Source organism: Malaya genurostris, chromosome 2 (genome assembly GCF_030247185.1).
Source record: "Malaya genurostris strain Urasoe2022 chromosome 2, Malgen_1.1, whole genome shotgun sequence".
Lineage (NCBI taxonomy): Eukaryota > Metazoa > Arthropoda > Insecta > Diptera > Culicidae > Malaya > Malaya genurostris.
In genome coordinates, this window is record NC_080571.1 from 146,171,307 (window position 1) to 146,196,194 (window position 24,888).

At 37.4% G+C, this 24,888-nt stretch overlaps 1 protein-coding gene across 4 annotated transcripts in view; it reads right to left on the reverse strand.

Annotated features, from left to right (window-relative positions):
- Window positions 1-24,888, reverse strand: part of LOC131430684 (O-acyltransferase like protein) — an 812,547-nt gene that overhangs the window by 656,735 nt on the left and 130,924 nt on the right. For 3 of the 4 annotated variants that reach the window (XM_058595837.1, XM_058595836.1, XM_058595838.1), the window contains one exon: window positions 22,069-22,328. The exons of the other annotated variant lie outside the window; for it this stretch is intronic. In XM_058595837.1, coding sequence (XP_058451820.1) covers window positions 22,069-22,328 — 260 coding nt within the window. The remainder of the gene's footprint in view (window positions 1-22,068; window positions 22,329-24,888) is intronic. 4 annotated transcript variants of the gene reach the window in all.

A 24,888-nucleotide genomic window follows, 5' to 3' on the forward strand; every position in this document is an offset into this window, starting at 1 on the left:
GTTGATTTGCGTCGGATAATTTATGAGATCAATAATCGATAAATTAGATATAACTTATGACATCCATTTATTATTTTGGTACTGACGATAAACTAACTAAATATTTTTACAGATAAGTCTGCAATAACTATTTTACGAATATGTACTTGTTACATCATTCCCCACTAAATTTACGAAAATTTGATTGGTATCGAAATCAGGGATTGAGATAGCCAATCAAATTTTCGTAGGTCATATTTGCGTCATATACGAAAAATTGTATTCAAAATTCGGGGTCATACAAGGTCATCGCCGATTGATTACGGCTCGTTATCTATTTCTCAGAGCTTTATTCAACAAACGAAGTCTGCTACTGACTATCAACGACATTCGTTTCCAGTCTCCAGCGAAATTTTACTAACAACTCCGCAATATATGACGCCAACCATAATTAACGTACGATAGAGAGAAAAGAAAAGAAAGGCTTTCCAAGAAAGATATTTTGGCGGTCTAATGCTTTTGGCGGTTGATAGCAGATGAATCCATTCACACATGTCACTCATTCAAACTCTTTCATTCTTTGGTTGGTTTTCTTTTGTTATTTCTTTCAGTCATTGCTATAGCCAGAAGAGCTGTTGGATGGAGGTGGTTTTTTTTTAATAGATAGACGGATCAAGCGCAAATATCGGAAGAAGGACGAAATCTAATTTCAAATACACACATTGTTTTGTTTACAATGTCTTCAGGACAAGGTGGATGCTTTTTTTATTGCTAACGGCGAGACTGGTGCTGTTGATGTGGATCTGAGGCAGCTAAAAAAAATTGCATGCGATTTGCGTTTGGTTGCTGAAGCTGTAAATGCTGATTTTGGGGGGCAATAATTTGCCACTAAGCCGACCGCTTATGCAACGTTAATTATTAATAGTTGGATAGGACGTATAGGAAACCCACGAGAAATTTCATCTAACTAGAATAACTACACACGGATATCTCGCACTAAGAGAGAAGAAGTTTGAGATAAATATTTTGTATACCAATCTAATACTATTTTTTTAACCAGGTACACGAAGGCAACACTATATACACCAAATATTCCTTCTGAAGGAAAGAATTAACAGTTCGGCTGAAAAGTTCGTATCGTTTAATAGAAACACACATTTTTTTGCTAAAATTCGTTTTTATTATTCAACCTAATTGCCATCAGAGGCGATACAGCGATTATAGCGATCTTCCAACTTTTCGATGCCATTTTTGTAGTACGATTTGTCCTTTGCCTCAAAATAGGCCTCAGTTTCAGCGATTACCTCTTCATTGCTTCTAAATTTCTCACCAGCGAGCATTCTCTTGAGGTCTGAGAACAGGAAAAAGTCACTGAGGGCCAAATCTGGAGAATACGGTGGATGAGGGAGCAATTCGAAGCCCAATTCGTTCAATTTCAGCATGGTTTATCGTTGTTGTTTTTGATCGATTGTGAGCTCACGCGGCACCCATTTTGCACAAAGCTTTCTCATATCCAAATATTCGTGAATAATATGTCAAACATGTTCCTTTGATATCTTTAGGGTGTCGGCTATCTCGATCAACTTCACTTTACGGTCATTGAAAATCATTTTGTGGATTTTTTTCACGTTTTCATCGGTAACAGCCTCTTTTGGACGTCCACTGCGTTCATCGTCTTCGGTACTCATATGACCAGTACGAAATTTTGCAAACCACTTACGAATTGTTGCTTCGCCCGTTGCAGAGTCTGGATAACACTCATCAAACCATTTTTTGGTATCGGCGGCACTTTTTTTCATCAAAAAGTAGTGTTTCATCAACACACGAAATTCCTTTTTTTCCATTTTTCCATAACAAAAGTAGCTTCACTCAAAATGCAATATCTCACAAACTAATAATAAGACAGCTGTCAAATTTATACACGTATCTTTTGAAGGTTGGTACTAACTGAAAATGGTATGGATTTAATTCTAGTGGCGCCCTCTTATAGAAACGATACGAACTTTTCAGCCGATCTGTTATGCGACTATTTACAACGGTTGAAATGAGGTTGGCAAGTACCCCCTCATAAAGAAAGGAAGTATGCGTTTATTTTTTTGACCAACAATGGAAAATCGAAAGCATAATAACTAGAAATAATCACTAATTTAGAATAGATACTAATATTATAATAAGGGTTAGGAAGCTAGGTACCCATCGCATACTAACTATATTTACAAATATTTACATTGTTCATGTTGTATGAATGAACTTTCGCGTTCGCGTATTTCTTTACGACTGTTGGTTTAGAACCAATGTTTTCGTATCTTCTCTACTACAGAGCTCGCGGTCGTCCCCTACGGTTTTGATACCATTCCGGTACCAGGTGTTTGTCTATTTGATGTTCTATTCTTTTGTTTAGTCTGTAGTTACTCCAAACGGAGGTTCATAGCTTGAGAACTAGGTAACCTTCTCACCGAGGACTATGTAGCTTTTTCAAACGGTTCGCGAAGTAGACCCCTAATATTTTCCCCAACGTGTCTTCTAGTTCATATGTATTGGAACCAAGGACTTTCCGAACTATAGCCGGTTCGTACTTCGGGGCCAACTTTTTACAGAACCCTTTTCCCTTGTCTGAAAGGTCGAACGTCTGTTTCAGTACTTTCTCCCCTACACCGTAAGAAGCACAATTTGTATTGGACCGAAGGTTGTATGTCTTCGCATGTCGTTTGTAGGCTGTCGTCAGATTGGCTCTGATTTCTTCGAACAGTTTTTTTCTTCTATCCGACACAGTGCTGTTCTCTTCCTTGTCCGGTTGGTAGTTGTCTCGTATCCAGCTGTACTCTCTGCCATCCGAGATTTTGTTTCGACTGAACACGACAAAATAAGGGTTATATTTATTGGAATCATGCACCGCGTTTCGAATCGCATCAGCGATCTCTTGGATGTCGTCTGCCCAATGACGATGGTCCTTTTTCAGTGTGGCGCGAATGGTCGTAGTAATTACCCGATTTACTCTTTCGGTGTTGTTCACCTGTGGGTGGTAAGCCGGTGTTAACCAGTGCGACACGTGGTAAACTTCCAGTAGCTTTTTAAAAACTTTCGACACGAATTGTGAACCATTGTCGGTTAAGAGAATCTCGGGAACGCCGAACAGACGAAAAATCATGTTCTCGACAAATTCAACTAAGCTTTTGCTTCGCGAAACAGTTGGACTAGTACAAATTTGCTGAACACGTCTGTAGCTACCAGCAAACAGGTGTTGCGATTCCTTCCGGAAGGTGGGAGGGGGCCGACGTAGTGGAGTGTTTCGAATTGCCAAGGGTATTCGACAGGTATCTGCGGTCCCTTTGGTGGAGTCACATTCACGTTTTAGGCTTTGCTCATCTGACATTTTAGGCAATTCCTGCAAAATATACAAATTTCCTCATTCATCTTGGGCCAATAAAAGTGTTGCTTTAGGGAGGCTAATGTTTTTTCAAAGCCGAAGTGGGCTTTATCATGTTATGTCCGTTACGGATTTTTTCTTCTCTTTTATCCTTAGCCGGATAATATTTCCAGGAAAACCGTGTTGGGTTGTTTGAATGATTTCTAATAAATCTGTATATTTTGGATCTTGCTGGTCGATTTGAATTGTTTCTATTGCAATTGCACGCGAAAGACAATCAGCGAGGATATTGCTTTTCCCTTTTCGATACTCGAGCTCAAAGTCGTAGGCCTGGATCCGAAGGGCCCATCGTAATAATTTCGAGTTTCCCGTTTCTATTCCCACGTTAAATGGCCAGAGTAAACTCCTAGCATCAGTAACGACTCTAAATCTGGTGCCTTCCACATAGTGGCGGAAATGTTGAATTGCTGAAAAATCTCCCAAGCATTCTTTTTCGACGGCTGAATATCTGCGCTGTGTGCGATTCATCTTTTTACTAAAGTAACTAATTACCCGAGCCGCCCCGTTTTGTTTTTGTACTAGGGCCGCGCCCACAGCTCGATCGGATGCATCCGATTCAATGGTGAACGTTTTTGTGAAATCAGGGTTACCCAGAATTGGAGCCGACGTAAGGATGGACTTTAGCTCGTTGAAACTGTCTTCAGCTTCTTTCGTCCAAACGAAGCGCTTATAGTCTTTTGTCAGCAGATCGGTAATGGGTGCCGTGATTCTACTGTAATCGCGTATGAATCGCTGGTAGAAACCAGCCAATGCCATAAGTCTGCGGATTTCTTGCTGTGTTTTTGGTCGAGCGTAATCTAAAATAGGTTGAATGCGCGATTTATCTATTGCAACCCCATTCTCGTTGAGTAGGTACCCTAAGTACATTAGTTGTTTTCGACAAAACCTGGACTTGTCCAGTGAGATCATTAGCCCTGCCTTTCGAAGTCTTTCTGCTACTATCTTCAAGAGGTTAAGGAGTTCTTCAAATGTCTCCGATGCGATTACGATGTCATCCAGATAAACAAATACTCGGGGTTCCAAGTCGAACCCGATCACTTTCGCCATTAACCGAGACATGGTAAATGGTGCATTCACGAGTCCAAACGGTAGTACCTTAAATCGGAAGACACCTTGTGCCGTGCGAAATGCTGTTAGATTGCGACTCTCCTCTTTCAGTGGAATCTGCAAGTAGGCGTCTTTGAGGTCAATCACACTGAAGAATCTTGCCTTTCCCAATCGACGAAATATGCCCTGGTCAAATACTCATTGGATAAGAATCCTTTACGGTCAACTTGTTAATTTTCCTCGAATCTAGACACACTCGCACCTTCCCATTTTTTTTGAGTACCGGTACTATAGGGTTCGTCCACTCAGAGTAGCACTCTTCGATGGTGTCAAGTTTCCTGAAGGTTTCCACTTTTTCATCGATTGCTTTTTGTGTATACGGCGAAGACTTGTACATGGGAGGGTTTCGTGGTGTCGCCCCGTCTTTCAGCGTAATCTCGTGTTCGATGAGATTTGTTCTTCCCAACTTCCTCGTACCCGTCAGTTCAAAACCCTTTATAGTTTTTGTCAGGCATTTGAGTTGTTCCCTAGTCAAGGCATGCTCTGTTTCGATTGTATCGAGGTTCGGTGTTGATTCCGTTGGTCTCCTAGTTGGTGTGCTATGTTAGCTCCTCGGATGGTTCTACCGTGAAATATAATCGTTCATTGACGCGCTCGTTAATGGTTTCGATTTCAACTGGTCCGTGTCCTAAATCTATCATTGGTTTGATTTGAAAGTCTTCCCAGAAACCAGCTCCCAGAATCAGTTCTCTGGTGATTTCAGGTACTACGATTGTCGGATTGTTCGATTTTTATAGGTATATGGGATGTTGGCGTATCCTAGGCACCCATAATTGGTACCATCTGCTCTGGATAACCCATACCGTTCCACGACATTTAGCGAGTTCAAAACGCTTACTCCTGCTCCTGAGTCTAATAGTGCTTTCAGTTTTGTGACAAAAATGCATACTTTAATGTGGGGACATTTTCCTACCGAAATTTTTATATGGTGGACTTGTAACAACGGATTATAATTTAATTTTGCATTGTTTCGATTTGGAATCCTTTTTGTAGTCGGGATGCTTGGATTCCCGAATTTACATCCCTCTATTCGTTTCCCGGTCTCTCGTCTACTGTTCTTGTCCCTGCAGGTGTCCCACAACCTTACAAGTTCGAGTTGTTCTGTCCAGGTTTCCGCATCCATAGCAGAAAACTATTTTAGGTATGGTGCATTGTCGCCACCAGTACCCTTCTACTTGGCAATTCCAACATAACCTTGTTCGCTGCTTTTGGCCGGTCGTGACCATCCTATTTATTCCATTTGATGGTTGTCTGTGGAATCGTCGTGTATCGATTGGTGCTTTATCGCTTGTACGTTCTCTGATAGCATTTACAAATATGGAACGATCGCTGTCGTACTCGCTTTCTTCAGCGTCGATTCGATTGATGGAGCGACGAATTTGGCCATCTAGTGTTTGTTGTTGCAAATGTGGGTCTGCTGTGTCTATTCGATAGTTTAGACAAATCAAGTGCTGAAAGTCATTCACTTCAACTATCGAAATTTCCGATCGGTAGTGTTGTCGCATGTTGACCCAAATCTCTTCAAACTTTCTTCTTTTTGATAATGGTTTAGACAACATTCGGTTAAGTTTTTCGATCTCTGTCACAAACGCAATACACGATTCCCCTCGCTGTTGTTTTCGTTCTTGGATTTTTTATCGTATCCCTTGATCCTTATTAGTGTTTCCAAACCTGAATGTTATGTTGGTTTCGAAAGTCTCCCAAGAGACAAAATCGTCAACATAGGTGAAGAACCTTCTCGTTCGGCGAGTTTCTTGGACTTGTATAGGAAGTTTTCGACTGGAAATGTTTTTGTGTCACCGGTGAATCGTAGCTTCCATTTTTCGACTCGACCGTAGCCCTCATTTCGTTCTCGAAAGGGTGACATGTTCCGTACTCGTCTGTTATTGCTTCGGCCAATTGAGAGTGACACACGACTGTCGTTCTCATCGTTCACATTTTCCGGTTGCTTACGAATCATTAGTTCGTAATCTACCTCCTCTAACGTGAGGTCCTCCGCATGTGAAAATAATCGGTTCATTTTAAGTATGTTTAGTTTAATTATTGTACGTTGATATAGGAAGTTAAGGATTGATGTATATGTACTTAATGTTGAACGCAATTTTAGAATGCAATATGAGTTACTAACTCCGAAATAGTGTAACTAAAGTATGATTTTTTTAATAATAATAATGACTGAATTCTCATAAATAGTAAATAAATACATGTATTATCATAGATAAGATACTAAATAATGTAGGATCAATTGCATGCAAGGAAAAAAATTATATGTATGTAGATAATGTATATGAATAAATATTAAATAGTATGAATTATGTGTATGAATAAATATTGGAATATAAATTGAACAACAATTATTTTACTTATGTCATGTATATTTTATAAATATATCTATACATTTTTTTGTAATTATTGCTGAGAAATATGTCCTTTTGGAAAAAATGCTTTGTGGCAGACTCAACAAATATGCACCGCAAATTCTGTGTAGTGCTAGTTGAAAATTATCTCAACAAAAAAAAATGAATAGATTTGCTATCCCCAATTCGTTTTATTTGTCCACCACTAACTTCATGGATTTACAATAGCCAAAAGAGAAAACAAAATGTTTTAGTGACTCGTACTGAACTTGGGTTTAAATGCCATTCGCAATATAGATTAAATATCTTCGAAAAAATGCTTGGTATTGTTGGGCGCCAGTTATAACTGGTCAGCTTACTGCCCCGTCAATAAGTGGGTGATTTATGCGCCACTCTCTGTTAGAGAGATCACCCGCCAATTCTTGTTTGCTCGGCTTGAGGCCTTAAAGGGCAAGGTTCATTTTATCCCTAATCAGGGAAGGGAAGCGAGCTAACTGACTCAAACGGCTCTTGAAACAGAAAAATGATCTAACCGCAACCTGAGATCTCCCGCGCGCTCAACGCAATCATCTATACCGGGGAAATTATCATCATAGGTAAACCTCGGAAACCTCAATCTAGGCGGAGGAGCAGAAAGATTCGGGATTCATTCGGATCAATTTCGGAGTCGACCTCTCCAGTAAACATACAATCAACAATCTAGAACGCCAAACGCTAACATGAAATTACTTCTCCAGTAAACTAAAGACAGGACGATTTCATATAGAGCAAATCTATCTAAATTGTATACTAAAAATTTAAGCTTTATTGTATCCCATTATCGTGCAAGTTGAAAGGCTTTTGGGGTTTATTTTACAATTACATTTATTCGTGTCTACGCTTTCCGCGGTCTTTCATTCATGCCTAGGCCTAGTCCTAGTCCCTTTCCTTTCCATTTTCCACATTCATCTCCTACACGTATCTACGGAATCTCCGTGATTAATAAATCACAAACTGGATTTTTACTCGGTAGCAATATTTGATGTCGGGCTTCATAAGGTAGAAGAGAGTTTTTAAATCTTCCTCCAACTCTTAATAAACCATCCACAAACACTGGATCAAACGTGCTTTGATGACGACTAGGTTTTCCTGATGAAATCAAACGAATTTCATCCGACATCCCAAGCCATTGAATCAAACCAACTGTAGTAAACATTGATTTTCGTAATTCTGGTACCGTCAACGCTTTGGAATGCACACGATTTGCATGGCTAGATCTACAATTAGCTGCAAATCGTAGGACGTATGCAATAACTCTTTGCAATTTCCGAAAAGAACTGTAGACTACAAGAAAAGAACATCTTGTAAAACATAAGACATAATTGTCACATTTTGTATCTGTTTGGTAGACTTACAGGTACAGGTGGACCGTAGCGTTATTCGTAGCCAGTTGGGAAATCGCTACCGACACTACACGGCTGCTCAGAGAGGGAAGTTGACATTGATGGTCCACTTCCACGGATGGCCGAGCAGCCACAAATGAAGATTTTCGAAATGCATGTCTCGGATTAATAAATCACAAACTGGATTTTTACTCGGTAGTAATATTTGATGTCGAGCTTCATAAGGTAGAAGAGAGTTTTTTAATCTTCCTCCAACTCTTAATAAACCTTCCACAAACACTGGATCAAACGTGCCTAGATGACGACTAGGTTTTCCTGATGAAATCAAACGAATTTCATCCGACATTCCAAGCCATTGAATCAAACCAACTGTAGTAAACATTGACTTTCGTAATTCTGGTACCGTCAACGCTTTGGAATGCACACGATTTGCATGGCTAGATCTACAATTAGGTGCAAATCGTGGGACGTGTGCAATAACTCTTTGCAATTTCCGAAAAGAACTGTAGGCTACAAGAAAAGAACATCTTGTAAAACAACTGCGGCAGACATAATTGTCACATTTTGTATGATTTCCGGAAGCTCTGAATCCAGAGGAATATTCGGATAGAATGTTTCGTATCGACGGGATTTTAGAAAACACGATCCGTTCCACCATAAATTATTATTCGAAAGCGCCTGTGTGAGTTGCCCTTGGGACACAACATCGGCTGGATTATCCTCCGAACGTACGTAAGAACAACAAAAGTTTTCGGTGATGGTGTTTATTTCTGTCACACGATTACGAACAAAAACATCAAGCTGAGTGGGAAACTTCTTTAACCAAGCTAGAACAATACGACTGTCGGACCATAGACAGACGCGCCTGGTAGCTAATTTTAACGATGATATACATTTCTGAACTAGCCTCAAAAGTAACAAGGCGGCACATAATTCCATTTTAATAATTGTTAATGGTTTTAATGAAGAAATTCTTGACTGACTACAAAGCAAAGATATTTTAACATCGGTATTAGAAACAACTCTTAAATAAATGATAGCTCCGTAAGCGCGATTGGAGGCGTCTGCAAAACCGTGCACTTCAAAACATTCTATGCATTCTAGGTAAACGAACGTGGAATTTTAATTTTGTTTATATAATTCAAAGATTCTCTGAATAAAAGCCAAACTGCAATATATCGTTTTCTAATGAATCATCCCATCCTAATCCATCCTTCCATAAACGCTGCATAATTTTCTCCGCCAGAACTATTACCGGGGCCACCAACCCTAGAGGGTCGAACAGACGAAAGATCTCAGAAAGAACAATACGTTTGGTTGGTATAGACGAAGTTGGTTTTAAATCACAATGGAAACGAAAAATATCGTTTTCAGGTTCCCACAGTAGCCCAAGAGTTTTCAAAACCATGTTCATATCAGAAGATTCGAATTTAAGAAACTTTTCGCGATCTTCTTCAGGAACAGTATCAAGAATAGTGGAATCACTCCCACACCATTTATGCACCGGGAAGCCACCGGAATCAAACAAGTTTGTTAAATCACAACGAAGTTTAATGGCCTTTTCAATGGTGTCTGCTCCAGATACCACGTCATCTTCGTAGCAATCTTCTTCAATTGCCTTAGATGTTAATGATAATTGGTGATATTCATCTTTAGCTAATTGTAATAATGTTCGGATGGTCAACAATGGGACGGACTTGTACGAAGTCATCGGGACTATCCCTCCAGAAAATTAGCTGTAAGCTGGAATGATTTTCATTAACACGGATTCTTCTGTACATTTTGGAAATATCTGCTGTTATTGGGAAATGATGTTTTCTAAATCTGAGAATTATGGAGAAAAGATCATCTTGAACTGTGGGTCCAATCATCATAACGTCATTTAGTGATGGACCAGTTGCTCGAGCCGAAGCATAAAAAACAACTCGTAAACTGATGGAACTGCTTGGTTCCAGAATAGTGTGGTGTGGCAAACAATGAATAAGTTTCCCAGGGAGATCGTCGGATTCGAGAACTAGTTTGCAATGGGATAACATTTTGTATTCAATAATGAAATCAGTATATGCCTTTTTCAAATCGGGATTTTTCCTGAAACGATGCTCAAGAATGTGGAAACGTTTAAGAGTTAATGAGCGATTATTTTGTAATCCGCTGACGGCTTCTTTAAGTGGCAGATGGACAGTATAAGAGACATCGTGGTTACGAATTGTGGTTGAACGGAAAATTTGCTCACATTCTTGCTCTTCTTTGGACACAGCATCAACAACCGATTCAACATTCCAAAATTTTGCGATGCTTTCCGAAAGTTATTTGAGACTAGCTGTATAACAATGCTTATTATTATGCAGATCTTCAGCACCACCAGCAAAAACCGATCCCAAACGGGTTTCCTTAAGGATTGATGAATTTTTACCGAGTGTTATCTGCCCGGGGAGCAATAAATGGAAAAATAACTTAATTCCAATTAACAGGCTAACTTCTCCTGGAGAATGGAAAGCAGGGTCGGCAAGTGATAAATCGGAAGGACTATTGCAAGACCAATAATCTAATTTTTGACCTGGAAGGGGACCAGTCACCACATCGGTGACCAAACATTCTATTTGAGCATGGTAATCAGTACAGCGGGAATAGAACGTAAGTGTTGCCTTTTTATCGAACACCGATCTTTTACCGGTGGCACCAAATACTTCTACATGAGTTAGTACCTGTTCTATTTCCAAGTACTCAACAAGGGAACGGGAAACCAAATTTGGTTAGGAACCACAATCGCGGAAAGCATGACAGGGATGCCCGAGTAAAGTCTAACGAGTAAAAATTTCTGAAGTGGCCCCCCCATTTTTCACGAGGTAACCGATTTTACAATAAGTTTTATTGTTTTGTAGTATTAGTATCTACGAACATGTTCGTGAAATATTTCGTCGATATTCGAATTTTTTATACTATTTTTAGTTACATTAACATTTATATACCTTTTCATTGTAATGCTTCCTGAAACTCAAGTTCTCTTTCGAATTATACGAAACTTTGCAACTGGATAAACAACTATTTTTGGCATAGAATGAAGAAAAAATTGTTTAAAAATGTTCAATTTTACTAAACTTTCTACTTAAATTTTCCAAAGAAATCGATATTAAAGTACCTTCTTCACGCGATTTTTGTCTCTGTTAAATGCTAAATGTTGCATATGTTATTGGTTTTCATAATCAACAAAAAAAATTTTGTGCTCAAATAGGGTTTTTGAAATATTTGATTTTTTGTATACGCGGGCTGTGTGCAAAGTGCACCGCGCGAGCGAATCGGTATGGTGCGGTAGGGTTCGGTAGGGTGCGATGTCGTCGGTGTGATTAAAGCGAGTTGCGACAGGTTTGGACAAGTAAGCATAGAAAATGATTTTTTGCCTTTCACATCTCAACTTTTTTAAATTGTAGTATTTCGATGAATTTTTGCTATAATATATAAGAGGAAATGAATAATATGAGAAGGGCATCATTACAGTACTAGGTACATTTAAACAGGTTTCTCCATTAACTGTACGTCAGGTAATTTATTAATTATATCTTATTTCACAAGTTCGACTCTAGATTATTCTATATTTTCTGGTGGTTTGAACAGAACATTTACTACAAATTGTCGGAAAAAATCTTACATTCGCGTGTAGTTTTAATCGTCATTACGTTTTTAAATCGGTGTTGCTGTTGCCTATCCTGAATGTCTGGTTTATTTTATCATGTAAAAATCAAAGTTTATATTTTTGAATGAATCCTTTACTCAATTGAATAAATTATGCGCAGTTGGAATTCGATTGGTTTTGATTTGATGCAAATTAACTTTATACGCGTGTCTTTTCACGGTTCCTTCAAAGATAACTTTTTTCCCATGTGAGGCTGCGAAAGAATTTCACTCGGTCCTAATTTTATAATCTTTCTCGTGAAGTGCAGTAAATGTACTGAACTTGTACCGTTAATCTTTTTTCCGGAATGATCACAAACTTTTGTGTTTTCCTTGACTATTTTCGCATCCAAACCACACGAAAAAATGAAAAAAAATTGTAAAATAATATGTGATCAATAAATTACCTGACGTACAGTTAATGGAGAAACCTGTTTAAATGTACCTAGTACTGTAATGATGCCCTTTTCATATTATTCATTTCCTCTTATATATTATAGCAAAAATTCATCGAAATACTACAATTTAAAAAAGTTGAGATGTGAAAGGCAAAAAATCATTTTCTATGCTTACTTGTCCAAACCTGTCGCAACTCGCTTTAATCACACCGACGACATCGCACCCTACCGAACCCTACCGCACCATACCGATTCGCTCGCGCGGTGCACTTTGCACACAGCGCGCGTATACAAAAAATCAAATATTTCAAAAACCCTATTTGAGCACAAAATTTTTTTTGTTGATTATGAAAACCAATAACATATGCAACATTTTAGCATTTAACAGAGACAAAAATCGCGTGAAGAAGGTACTTTAATATCGATTTCTTTGGAAAATTTAAGTAGAAAGTTTAGTAAAATTGAACATTTTTAAACAATTTTTTCTTCATTCTATGCCAAAAATAGTTGTTTATCCAGTTGCAAAGTTTCGTATAATTCGAAAGAGAACTTGAGTTTCAGGAAGCATTACAATGAAAAGGTATATAAATGTTAATGTAACTAAAAATAGTATAAAAAATTCGAATATCGACGAAATATTTCACGAACATGTTCGTAGATACTAATACTACAAAACAATAAAACTTATTGTAAAATCGGTTACCTCGTGAAAAATGGGGGGGCCACTTCAGAAATTTTTACTCTAACATCAAAATTAGAACAAATTGATATTTGATTATGATAGCAACATCAGATTGAAATCCTAATATGATATCGATTCATCAAATTTTTAAATAATATCACATTGTGTTATCATTTTGCTGTTTAAAGGCAAAAGTTTTGTGAAACTTAAAAAATGAAAATAATAATATCAACAACTTAGTGAATCCATTGAAATGGAGCAAATTCTAAGTGGCAACACAAAAATACAAAGTTAAGTTTCAATGGAATAATTATTCCTTCAATCCTATGTTGCCTTTTACAAAAATGCTTTGACATCCTGCCGAGATCCTGCAGTTGACCGCAACCAACTTTTTCAACTTTTACGCAAATAATGCTCCTTCTTTTTAACCACGAGAATATTGATGTCAAATCACACGTCTGGGAGGCATTAGATAAATTGGCGATCATCGGACCACGTTTGTCTGAAGCAGGTCAATCTGAATATTGGCTTTGGCATTCCAATCTCGCTGATCGTCTGCCGTAGAAGTAGCTTATTTCTGAATTTGATATGAGAAATATATTTGACGTCATCTATTTCCTTCTAGATACGTTAAGTATCCGATCCTGCAACAGTTTTTGAGTTCAGTTTTAAAAAAATGTTTCGATATTTGTAATCATACGACGTCGCGAAGTTCATTCCAAAGTTTTTAGACTATTATTCTCAGTGCTTCAAGAAATCGGGGACCTGGATGGCGAAAATAATCTACTCGCCAAATCCGTTCTGAAAATGTCCATAACTTTATATCCAACAGTACGGAAAATTCATTGTTTACGAAGTTCTAACATCGAATATTGAATGTCTCAGATTTCTGAACCTAGAGCTAATTCTTAATAATACTTTAGTGGCTTAGATGAACCACCAAGAAAATATATGTTTAATTTGTATATTCCTAAGTAGTCCACAAACTGTGACGAAGAACCTCTTCAGAACAATTCTTATTCCTAGTTATAAATGTTTAGAACTTCATATTCTCACTAACGCTAGATGCTAGGAGAAGTATTTTATCAATCATCTAATAGATCTTGAAATTTCAATACACTTTTCAAAAGAACCCGACTAACTAAATCTTTATAATTTTGAGTCACAGGACTAATTCTGCATCAAATGATAGTAAATTATAAGTCTACACAAGAACTGAAGAGATTCTGGTTCTATCTGTGGTCTGAAGCGAGATAATCGTTCATTGTCCCAATTAGTCGAAAAAACAAATGATCTGGGATACCTTGTTGCCGGATTGCTAATTCACGTTCCCTGTGTTGTGAAAGACTTCACTGTAAAAGGTTCGTATTTCAAAGTGATTACATGTGCGAGTTACATGCGATCAAGTAGATAACTCAATTTGATGTTATAATGTTTGAATGCTACATCTTTGAATATGAGAAGGACAAAGAGAACATTTTTATACTGTACTCAAATAGCCACACTGCTATTCACGGTGGATGCGGGATGGAAGCGACGCAACGAGTGTGCATTGACAGAAACTACCTGCATACAACTTTGTGAAACAACACTGCTTGTCATATAACCGAACATTTTCCATCTCCTGATAGCTAGCGCTTACAGTCCATAGCAATCGCCAAAAGTTCACATTCCAAAACACCTAAGTTCGAAACCGGATTCTCTCCGCGGTAGTCTGTAGATTGCATGAAATCTTTTTTCTTGCTTGCGACTAATATGGAGATTGCATACAATCTTTTTTCTTGTTTGCGAGTAATATCGCCTAAATGTATACTATCCCGGACCTTTTTTGGCTGTTCTATTTTTAGATTATGCTCGTGACGTGTCATTTCGAGAAAGTCTACATCATATTAAGTTTTCAATGTGCTTTCACTGAGAGCAAAACTAGTTTCCAGTTTGATGTCACACAGCATTTTTTTTGCTTTCAATTTTGATTTTTTAACCGTTAAAACGACCAAAACGATAGCAAATTAAGTAATCGATATATACGAACAGCACAACATCAAATTGAGTTTTCTTTTTAATCTCACACTCTACTCGGGTGGGGATTTCCATTAATAGTGCTATCCGATCGACGAACTTTGTGAATTGGATTGGAAAAAGACGTTACATCTACGGGTTGGGGAGATGATTGAGAACTAATGAGCACTTGACAATCTCCTGAATTTGGTTTTAGATTATCAGAGTTCGAGTTATCAGTAACAGCTTTTGGATCGTTTTCGGCGGGATTTATAGTGAGCTTTGTTATCTTGGGCTCATGTAGCAATGTGTCTATTTTGACACTCCTGGCAAGTTCTGTTGGACGTACATTAAGAGGAAATATGGCCTTACTTCAAACAATTAAAACATAGATTCAGTTCTCTTACCTTAGCTCTACGTTGGGATACCGTCAAAGCAAGAGACATATCGCACTTATAATTGGGATGGCTCGTACTATAAATCTCACAAGTAGCACTACTATTAGAGACGAATGCAATCGTAGAAAATAATTTCGCTGGGGATAGTTTTGAAGTATTTTTTTGAATAATATCCTTGGCTGATGTTGACTTAGGTTGACTGGATTTGCACCGTTCAAGCAAAGAACATCACTCCTTCAAAAATTGAACGGTTTCTTCATACTTGGGAATCTACTTATGAGGAATGATTGCTTCCCACTGTTTCCTTGTATCAGTGTCTTAAGCATCAGATAGAACGACGGCGACAAAACGTTCAGAAACACCTTGTAGATCCTGTTTCAGCCGCCTCAAACCTTCGACGTGACGAGTTGTTTCGTTTAAAAGCTCCCTCATTTGCTTGGAGCATTCTTTGTGCATGCGTTTAAGGTTCAGCAGTCCATGGATGTGAGAGTCCACTGCTTTCCTTTCATCTTCGTATACTTCCAGCAGTAGCTCCCAATCGTGGGCGAAATTTCCTTCTCTGAGCGTTTTCGGATCGATGAGTTTGACAGCGGTACCACCAGAAATTGCCCTCTTGAGGTGATGCAATTTGACGGCATCAGAGTCTCTGGATTTTGATATGATGTCCGAAAACATCTGCTGAAATCTCGGCCAATTTTCCGGTTTCCCATCGAACGAAGAAATGGGAATCGGAAGCGGTTGCTGTTGGACTACAATCTGCGGTTGATACACACTTGAAGGAAGAACTGCTGATCCTGTTGGTAAGATGGGTTGCTTGCTCGACGATTGAATGAGTGCTTCCACCTTAGTATGCAGTGATTTAAATTGGAGATACGCGGCATCATCATCGTTTTCAGGCGGTGATAGTCCGAAAATTTGATAGTGTAAATTTAGATACTCTTGATAATGGGATTCTACATTTCTTTAATTCACTTTTAACTGAGATAGTGTAAACTGCACAGCGCCAGCACCCGACACTTCTTGGACGATTTTACGGATTCTGGTCACTTTTGCCTTGGTTTGACCACGAAGATGCACGAGTGTTTTTAAGTCGACCATTTTATCACATTGCTTTGTGTACATTAACGACATCAGTTTAATTCAAACAATAATTTATTTAGTTCAATCAAGCACAAGCACTATTGTCTTAAATGTTCAATCTTTTGAGTGTTCACCATTAACTGTTTTGCCGAACCTTGTTCGGACGTGTTTCAACTTGTTCACTAGTTTCTCGGACTATACTTTTCAATGCGAACGACTCAAATCTAGCTAAAATATATACGGATTTCACTTCTCCACCAGAGCAGGATAAAATTACTCAGGTTGCGTACGGCTTACAATGTAGAGATAATGGCACAAGAACAAATCTCTTCAGTAAGCAATCGAATTCCGTCACGGCTAACACTAACACACCAGAGAATTAAAATTGTCCGTACAGTTCAAACCGGTATCCACATCAACCTTGGGTAGGGTCTAATTGAGGTTCGGATCGATAGACAAATTTTTGTGGTTCTCTCGGCGGTGCACCAGAACGGATGGACGAAGTTCGATAGCGACTTGGAACGCTTTAAACGAACTATACTCGATGGCTCACTCAAGCAGCGGATACCAAACCTCAAGTGGTGTTCTTTCGGTGGCAGAAAGAAATTCCAGATTTAACTCTTTAATTTATTTCGCGATGTTTACTGTACAATGGTTACAACAATAATGATTTTTAATGCGTGAAACGATTTCTTCTATACTATTTTTCAGTTCGACGTGTGCGACGTCAGCAAGGATTAAGCCCCACCCCTTTTCAATACAACAACACGAATTGTGTGTTAGAATAGAATGCTTGCATGGGGAGACTTTCATGTGCGGACATGAATGGACATGATCAATGCGTGTGAATTATAGGGAACAGATATAAGCAATTGGATTGAGGATTTGAGTTCAGTGGGGTATATGGGAACGGGAATGTATGACAAATAAATAATTTTGGGAAAAGATGAGAGATTTTTTCTCTGCATTATGCGTTTGGTATCACATAGCATAGTAAACATAGCAATCTCCGAGAAAACATAGTGAGATTATTTGGCACATACACACACATATACACACACAGTCATTGCTCAGCACGATGCACTGAGTGGGATGGTATATGAAACTTTTTACTAGTCGGTTTTCAAGTGTTTGCACAACCGTTCTATACGAGAAAGGCAAAACGTAAAAAATTTTCTACACTGGTCTCAAACTACACAATTCGAACCCCATATCAGTTAGCAACTGAGCAAACCGATTCCGGATATCCTGGTTCCCGATCTCCGGTTCCGGATGCACCAGAATTAGTGGTCATATATTACAAAATGGATCTCACCTACAAACTTATATTCAATTGACAGGCCTCATGAAATTCCTGATCCGACTTCCGGTTCCGGAGTTTTAGGGTAAAGTGTGTTCAATATTGTACAGGTCACTTAAACCGGCGAAACAAAATACGGAAAAAAATTTCTAAACTGGCTTCAAAGCTCCACAAATCGATTGCCATTATCAGTAGGGAACTAATCAAGCCGATTCCGGCTATCGTGACTCCCGGTCTCCGGTTTCGGAAGCACCGGAAATAGTGGTTATATAATCCAAAATGGATCTCACTCACTTTTTCAGCGATGGTTTGACGGATTGCCACAACTATAGATTTAAATTGAAGGCCTCATGGTCTCATACGGAATTCCGGAACTTAATCCGGATCCTACTGTACTTTTACTATTTAATACAAAAACGAACATTTTGAATAGAATATCACAGTATTATATATGAGAAAGGAGTCATTATACCACTAGGTGGATTTAAGCCGGTTTTTGTGCTAGGGAACATAAGTTTCATTAACTGTACGATTCGTCTTAGACTCGTCAGTGCATAACAGTTTATTTTGAATTGTTGTGCCACCGCAGTTATAAACCGCTATGCAGACATGGAGTTATTGCTATTTACAATAAATTCATAATTTTCACCGAAGTGCAATGTACTGACGTGCCGAACGAGAACAAGTTTCGGCTAATACTGGCCGATTCTGATGGTCACTTAGGGATTAATGAAACTAGTTCAAAAAATGTTAACTCTAAAATGACCATCTGAATCGGCTAGTATGAATTGAAACTTGTTTTCGTTTGGCACGTTAAGAAGGACTTCGTTTCCACTTCGGCGCAAATTATAAGCGTCATGAAAAAAGTACATGTGTGTAATGTCAGAGACATAACTGGATGTCGTGAATACGAATAAAACTGAAACTCTTGCTTTATACTTTAGAATATAAATTAGTTGAGCGATAGCGTGAATTGTGCAAGTTTTGCCATTTTATGCTACAAGAATTGGAAACGATACACCTAAACCACAGACTAACAGACATGACAGTATGAGTAAATTCTTATAAAAATATTTTTTCGTGATGCACTAGTTCCACCTATATTGTACTGCGCGAACTGTTTACTATCTGTACACCCCTTGTGTTATGTAAAAGTTTTTTTACTAGTTGGTTTCCCCTCGTTTGTCAACATCGATCATCTGCTTGCAGGGATGCCTGATTTCATCAAAATATTTGAAAATGAATCGTCACAATAAATTATTAGCGGCCCTTACACGAGTCATTAAAAATGTCATTACTAAAAAATAATATCATTTTAGTGAACGTGTAATGGTGCACTAATGACGAAATTTCTAACAAATTTGAAATACATCATTACTTAGTCATCATTTAAAATGACATTTTTATTGCTCGTGTAAGGGCCGCTATTGGATTACGTTGATAATATATTTAACTATTTCGCGATGTTGGAAGGTAACCATTAATTTGACTCAACGTTGTTCATCTAGACTTTTTTTATTGTGTTGGTAGTTTTCACCTGAAATTAAGTGGCGGCAGACCAGAAGCAAGTAAATATTGAATCAAAACGGGTTCGATTCTGTATTGCGTTGGAGGATGAGAAGTAGGCACAATTATGTATATAGTTTTGGCAATATGTATTAAATCTGTATCCTACATGAAATTCGCATGGACGTATACAAATCAATACATTACAGGTAATTCTGTATGAACTGGCAACTCTGTTGGTAAATGAAAAAATAAACACACCCACATTATCGAAATGACGGAATGCGTGTTCTTACTCGACTGCATGATTTTTCAGTGCTCGATCGGTTCAGTGCTAGAATTTTCGCCTGAGTTGGCTGCTCGATCAACCTGATTGACAGTAACATTATAAATGTCATTGAATATTCGCTCATTTTATGAATGTGTTAGTGTAAAATTTAGGCGACTTAAGCCATTACATTACACTCCAGCTAGAGGAATGGATTTGTTAATTTCCAGCGAATTTCAACAGTTTATGTTGGAATTCTAAGAAGAACTGGTTATTTACTAGTTCTGTATATCCGAAAAACATGAAGATTTCAATGTGTATAATCAGTTATGTAATGTTTTCATTTAAAAATAAACTGAAAGTCAGCACGAAAACATGCAAAATCGGGAAAGAAGAAGACAATTGACAATTCAGTCCGCATCTTCTCACTCAATTCCGACTGATTTCCGAATCAACCGGTTGTAGGCGAAATTCATTCGGAATCGGTTGTTGCACTGGAGTTGGAATTGATTCGGAATTCATTATGATTTCCACATGAAATTCCGAATGAAAATTTCTCGCCGATTCGGAATTGATTCGGAATCCATTCGGATCTGATAATGTGGGCAGTCGAGATGACAGACAGGATGTTTTTGATAGGGTAACGTGGCGCCATCATGACACATGTGAGTACTGTCCTAAATAAAGGAATATTCGGAATGACCGTTAAAATGATTGAAGAATCTAATTTGAGTGTCCTGTCTGTTAGTCTGTGCCTAAACTACACTACAGTACAGTGCTCCCGACGATTGAAGTCCAAATGAATGCACGACCCAAGCGTTTGAGGATCTATACCACGCAAAAGGTCTGCTTTCATTGCCAACTGCTCCACTGGACGACTGAAGTCCAAATGAGAGTTGCGACCTAAGCGTTTTAGATTTTTAACCACGCAGAAGGTGCACTCTCTGAAGCTGCTGGTTGATTAAATCATTCACACGACGTCTGCTTCCATCCAACGCACAAGCAGAAATGATCGATTTTCGACCACGGTTCCCCTTTTATAAGCAGTCAGTTGAAGATATATGCCTGACTACCTCAAAATCGTCGTCCTTGCGCGAAAAACACAAGCGAAAGTAAAGAGTTTTCCGCGTTGTTTTCAAATTTTGAGAAAACCTAATTTTTGAGTTGTTTGTGGTTTTCTCACACTATTCAAAATATTATCCTAAATTCCTGATCATATTTTTGATGAAATAGTGAAAGAATTATGTTGCTGCCGTTAAAACAAGTCGAGATATTCACGATTAAGTTCTGCCCATTCTTCCATATGGCTAATTTTGAAAAGGCACCCCATAGTAAAGTAAGTCGTATTCACGACAAAAGCAAGAACTTCACGTCTGCCTAGCGGTTTATGTTGAACTGCAGGTGGCATAACAATTCACATAAACTGCTATGCACTGACAAGGTTAATGAGAATTTTGTGTTTATTATTACAAGTTGATCATCAGTATTTGTCTGTGCTAATCTGTGTTGGGATATGTTTCCATCGTTCTTATATTGTCGAATATATTTTCTTTCGTCATGCTGGAAGTATGCGCGGTCATATTTACGTCACTTTCTTTGAAATATTAGAATATATTTATTACTCAAGGTCATTTACCTTTCGGTTCAAAAGACCCTACGTGTGGGCTGAAATTTAAGCCCAGGTGGACTGCGTAAAAGCAACGACTTTTTCATCAAGCTCTGTCCTTTCAAAAATTTATGATTTAATCACAGACTAACAGACATGACAGTATGAGTAAATTCTTATGAAAATAATTTTTCGAGATGCACTAGTTCCACCTATATTGTACTGCGCGAACTATTTACTATCGGTACACCCCTTGTGTTACGTAAAAGTTTTTTTACTAGTTGGTTTCCCCTCGTTTGTCAACACCGATCAGCTGCTTGCAGGGATGCCTGATTTCATCAACATTCTTGAAAATGAATCGTCACAATAAATCATTGGATTACGTTGATAATATATTTAACTTTTTCACGATGTTGGAAGGTAACCATTTATTTGACTCAACGTTGTTCATCTATACTATTTTTTATTGTGTTGGTAGTTTTCACCCGAAATTAAGTGGCGGCAGACCAGAAGCAAGTGAATATTGTAACAAAACGGGTTCGATTTTGTATTGCGTTGGAGGATGAGAAGTAGGCATAATTCTGTATATAGTTTTGGCAATATGTATTAAATCTGTATCCTGCATGAAATTCGCATGGACGTATACAAATCAATACATTACAGGTAATTCTGCATGAATGGCAACTGTTAGTAAATGAAAAAAATAAACACAGTATAGATAACAGACAGGATGTTTTTGATAGGGTAACGTGGCGCCATCATGACACATGTGAGTACTGTCCCAAATAAAGGAATATTCGAAATGACCGTTAAAATGATTGAAGAATCTAATTTAAGTGTCCTGTATGTTAGTCTGTGATTTAATGTAGAGTTTTTTGTTATATGCTATGATAATATAATTAAATAGTTACCGGTCCTAATAAGTGTGTATTGTTTAGTAAGACTTTCAGCATATAGAAGCCAGGAATGAAAGGTGGATTCTCCTGATTCATATCGGAAGATTCGAGAAAATTTCCATTGATGTAGGATAGGTCGGTGTTCTTGGTTGTTCTTGTCGAGTTTTTCTGGGTTAAATTCTTTCCATAGATGAAGGAACACTGTGTTATAGATCCGATCCAGTAATTGTTGCCCCAGAAAAATCCTTGACTATATTTTCCCGACGAATCGTCCACTAGAACAGAAAATGTTGCGAAAACAATTATTCAAACGATTTCTAAAAGTATGTTTTTCTACCGTAAGAACAGTCTTGTGCTAAACCAAACTATTATTAGTACTTAATGAAAAAACAGGCCTAAAATCTTGATAAAATGCAACAGTAAAAGTGATTTGCGATAAATTTACCAGAAAGACGGAAATTGTTTAGGGAGTTTTGTGCTGAAAAGTGCCATGCGGCTAGGCGACCGAGATCAGTTCTGCAAAAATAACCAAAAATAAGCTGAGAAAAGTTCATTAGTGAATATTCTCCTCGATGATATTGAAAAGAAAAGGTTCGAGCATTGATTATATCCCATATGATTCTCGAACAGAAATTTTTTGGGAAATTAACTTTCATAGTCATTATATCTCAATCTTTTGCGGAATACATGTTGAATAAATTCACCGATAAACAAAACTGAACTTTGCTGAAAATATAGCGGATATTGTGGTTGATAAGAGCATCAATGGTAGTGAACATTTGTTTTATCGTTAACGTCACTTATACCACAATATCACCGGTATTAGAAATCACAGCCATTTGATCATCAAACTTGATCAATGGCCCAACAATAGCTTTCAAATGAGCTTAAGCTTGTTAAAATCGGTAAATCCCTCTCTGAGAAAATCTTGCGATAAAAAAACATCTCGTTTTGTCGGTTACGTGATTTATACTATCATATCTCCAGAACCAGAAGCCTAAGCCATTTGATCTATGAATTTAGTTAATGACCCAATAGTAACTTCCAAATGAGCTTAAGATTGTAAAAACTCGGTTTAGCCTAAGAAAATTGCACGAGAAAAAAGCAATGCGTTTCGTCGGTTACGTCACTTATACCATCATATGTCCGGAACCAGAGGTCGAAATCATTCGATATTTAAACATGATCAATTGTCCAACAGTCCAACAATCATATCTCCGGGACTAGAAGTCACTGCCATTTGATCTTCGACATTGATCAATGGCTCAACAGTTACTATAAACGGGCCTAAGCTTGTTAAAATCGGTTAAGTCATCTACGAATAAATTGCGCATTTTGTAGATAACAACACTTATACCATCTTATCACATCACATATATATATACATATATATATATATATATATATATATATATATATATATATATATATATATATATATATATATATATATATATATATATATATATATATATATATATATATATATATATATATATATATATATATATATATATATATATATATATATATATATATATATATATATATGTATATATCTATGTGATGTGATAAGATGGTATAAGGTATATATATATATCAGTCACAAATGGTGACTTTTCAGCCCTATTATATATATGATTTGCTTCCGTGATTTTTGTGTAGGGAGAATTGTAAACCTACTTGTATTGTGTAATGGGGAAAAGGATCTCATATGCTAACTTACTAACTAATACAGAGAGCGAATCGATTCAAATGAAGATTGCATCGATTTGTGAGTCTGTGTAACTCATTTGTACTAAACCAGGGAGGACGCTTCAAAATCATTTTCAGAATTTTATTCTGAATTCTTTGAAGCGTTTTCTTCCTGGTGGAACAACAACTTGACCAAATTGGTACTGCATAAAGCATGACTGGTCTGAAAATTTATTTATAAATTTATAATTTATTTTTTAGACAAAGCATAGAATTTCTATTTATAAGAGGATATAAACATTTAATATATTTATTACACTTTGTCTGGATTCCTTCAATGTGATCCTTGAAAATGAGTTTTTGTCATACGGTAAACCTAAGTATTTTGCTTGATCAGATCATGTGAATTCCAAGCCATTCAATTGGAGAATGTTATTATTGTTTAGTTTAAGAAAAGAAGCTCTTGGCTAATAAGGAAAGATAATTAATTGCGTTTTTGCGTCATTTGGTTTAATTTTCGTTTTTGCGGCATTTGGTTTAATTTAATTAAAATTAATCACTGAATATATTTCAGCTTTTTTGTATGCGACTGCAGATCACTCTTAGACTTCTAAATGTGGCTAACAGACTTGTGTCATCATAAAATAGCGATTCCTGAAAACCAACGAGTACATTTGGAAGATCAGAAGTGAAAATATTATACAAAATTAGAGCTACGGTCGAACCCTGCGAAACACCTGCTCGTACGGGTACATGGAAAGAAATCCGTTACTGCGGTCATGGTTAGGAAATCATGAAACCAATCATTTTAACTTCTCAGGAAACCATGAGCAAAAATCTTCTCCCATGAAAATTAATCATGGTCAGAAAATGCGTTACTTGAGGAATGTATTTTTTTTTAAAGCTCGTAATTCAAATTTTCTATCCGGATATCACTTTGAACCCTGTGCCTCAAGTGATGTGATGGATTGTTTAATCGATTAATGGTAAGACAAAAAGCAGACATTGAAAAGCATGAACAACTGACAATTTTTACTTGATCCTGAGGCATATTCATTTTATAATTCTGTTGGTTTACCCACACAGAGAATTGGCAACATATAGATAATGAACCGAAAATTCACATTATAAGTTTTACAT